The sequence below is a fragment of the Apaloderma vittatum genome, unplaced genomic scaffold, assembly GCF_000703405.1.
Source record: "Apaloderma vittatum isolate BGI_N311 unplaced genomic scaffold, ASM70340v1 scaffold19896, whole genome shotgun sequence".
Classification (NCBI taxonomy): domain Eukaryota; kingdom Metazoa; phylum Chordata; class Aves; order Trogoniformes; family Trogonidae; genus Apaloderma; species Apaloderma vittatum.
In genome coordinates this window covers 1-2,012 of record NW_009720298.1, presented here as the reverse complement: position 1 = coordinate 2,012, position 2,012 = coordinate 1, and the positions used below count along the sequence as shown (strand labels likewise).

The 2,012-nt window shown below is 53.0% G+C and overlaps 1 protein-coding gene across 1 annotated transcript in view; it reads right to left on the bottom strand.

The window, feature by feature from the left end:
- The window catches only part of ZBTB25 (zinc finger and BTB domain containing 25), a 2,528-nt gene extending 719 nt beyond the window's left edge, over window positions 1-1,809 (bottom strand). Inside the window, exons 1-2 of the mRNA XM_009870982.1 lie at window positions 1,618-1,809; window positions 4-442 (exon numbers count right to left, since the gene is read on the bottom strand). Of these exons, the coding sequence (XP_009869284.1) occupies window positions 4-442; window positions 1,618-1,790 (612 nt within the window). The 5' untranslated portion in view covers window positions 1,791-1,809. The remainder of the gene's footprint in view (window positions 1-3; window positions 443-1,617) is intronic.
- Between the last annotated feature and the right edge of the window lie 203 nt (window positions 1,810-2,012).

Here is a 2,012-nt window from a genome sequence, read left to right as displayed (position 1 = left end):
TACTGAGAGCTTTGGACGCTCGTCTCCCGGCTTGGCAAGAGCCGCAGGCTGAGCAGAGGGACGAGCGATGTGCTGGTCCAGGGAGCTGTCATCCAGACCGATGGCCAGAGAGAGCTGCAGCTGCGGGTGGTCACCCTGGGCAGCAGACCTGCTGCCTGCCTTGGGCAGAGTCTCCTTTGCTCCCAGGCGCTCCTTCGTTGGCTTGTGGGCAGTTGAGATCTGGATTCCATACAAGTTTGAAGACTGGACCGGCTCTGGGGAGAAAACCTGGTTCATCTCAATCGCGATGTGGGAGAGGTGGTCTGCGTGGAGAAAGCGGATGCCCTCCTCCAGCCGGCTCTGGCTGACAGTCTGCTTTGGCCCTTTCCCAGTGTACATGATATGCAACAAGTAACTAAATATGTCAGGCTGGATGTCTGTCGGCTGAATCTTTATGCATTCGCTGAAACGAGACAGATGATTGAGTACATAGAGAGCTCCAATTCACTGTCCTGATCCATTACCTGCCCGTTCATTTGCGCTGCCGTTTGCTGTCAGAGAGCTCGCGCTGCTGCCTGCCACCCGGATCCCCAGCGGCTCTCCCCGCCAGGACCTGCAGAATCGCATATGCCCTGCTCGCACAGCAAAGTGCCCAAGTGTGTGTTTATCCCTGTGATTATAAAGACCATGCGCACAACAGCAGCCGGAGATGGAGCCAGTGGCAGTTGATTGGTGCCGTGCGGCACCGCAGCAGGGCCATGCAAGCTCCGCATCACCCACGTGTGCCACTCCAATAATAAGAGGCACAGAATATCTGTGTGCTTAAGTTATACACTCAGCTGCTGCCGCTACTGTGTAATCTTTATGAGCACTTAAGTGTCAGTAAACAACATCTATTGGAAAGGAAGTCTTCCAGCCGAAGGGCTACCCAGCCAATGGCTAATGATTATCTTGCAAAGGTGCTGGGGGCCACGACCCTCAAAAAGGAAGGGGAAGAGAGAAGGGTTTAATCAATTACAAGCAGCAAGCTCCAGGTCAGAGGTGAGATTAGACCTCGGCACCGTCGTTGTTATACCTGCAGAACCACTCCTGACCCATCTGGGTGAAGTGTCAGAACAGCAGCTTGAAATAAATTGATGATCCCAGTCTCGGCCCTTATCTGCCTGAGTCTGAAGCGCAGAACTGCCACAAGACGACTGCTTCTCAATTGCTTCAGGCCCAAAGATCCTGTCAGAAGGGACGGTCCCACCCAGCAAGCTTCCCTGCAAGCTAACGCGAAGTAATGGACATGCTGCGTATGGACAGGAGATGCCTGAATAACCCTAGACGGCAAATCTGTGAGGTTCTCACTGCAGGAGGACTGTGGTACTTACATGTTTATTTTCTCTGGTCACACAAATGTCTCATCTGCAAAATGTGGGGCCTGATGTTGCCGTATGCTGACTAAGAGGGTGGTTTTAAAGTACAGCACATTCTGGACTGGGAATGTTCAGAGAGCCAAGATGTGTGCTGGGTTAGGAAAACAACCTCAGGCCATCTAATATCCCCATTTTAGACTTTAATATCTTTAGAAAGAGGGAAAAAGCAAGCAGCAGAGCAGAGTGGTTAAAAGGCAAGAGGAGAGTTGTGTGCCCTTACCTCGTCTGATGAATAAATATCATCTTAAAATAGTTTGAAAAAGCGGCGAGCACCGCTCTGTGGGCTTTGAAGTAAACATCTCCAATGGCAACTGTGCAGTCACACAGAAAACCGAACTCCCGCTGCATGTTCAGCTGCTGGAGGAGGAGGACGCTGTGGCCGGTTGTGTCCATGGCGTGCCTGGGAGCAAGAGAACAAGACATTCATCTCGGAAAGAAATCGCAGAGCTCCCGAAGCCTGGGGTGGGGATGTCTCAGCCCGAAACGCGATGGGCGCCCAGCACGCAACACGGCCTCGCAGAGCCTCCTCCCTCCCCTAGAGCGTCCCTGCACCCCGATTTAACAATTTCTCCTCCCGCCCGTGCCCGAATCCCAGGACCCCACCCGGGACTTTTC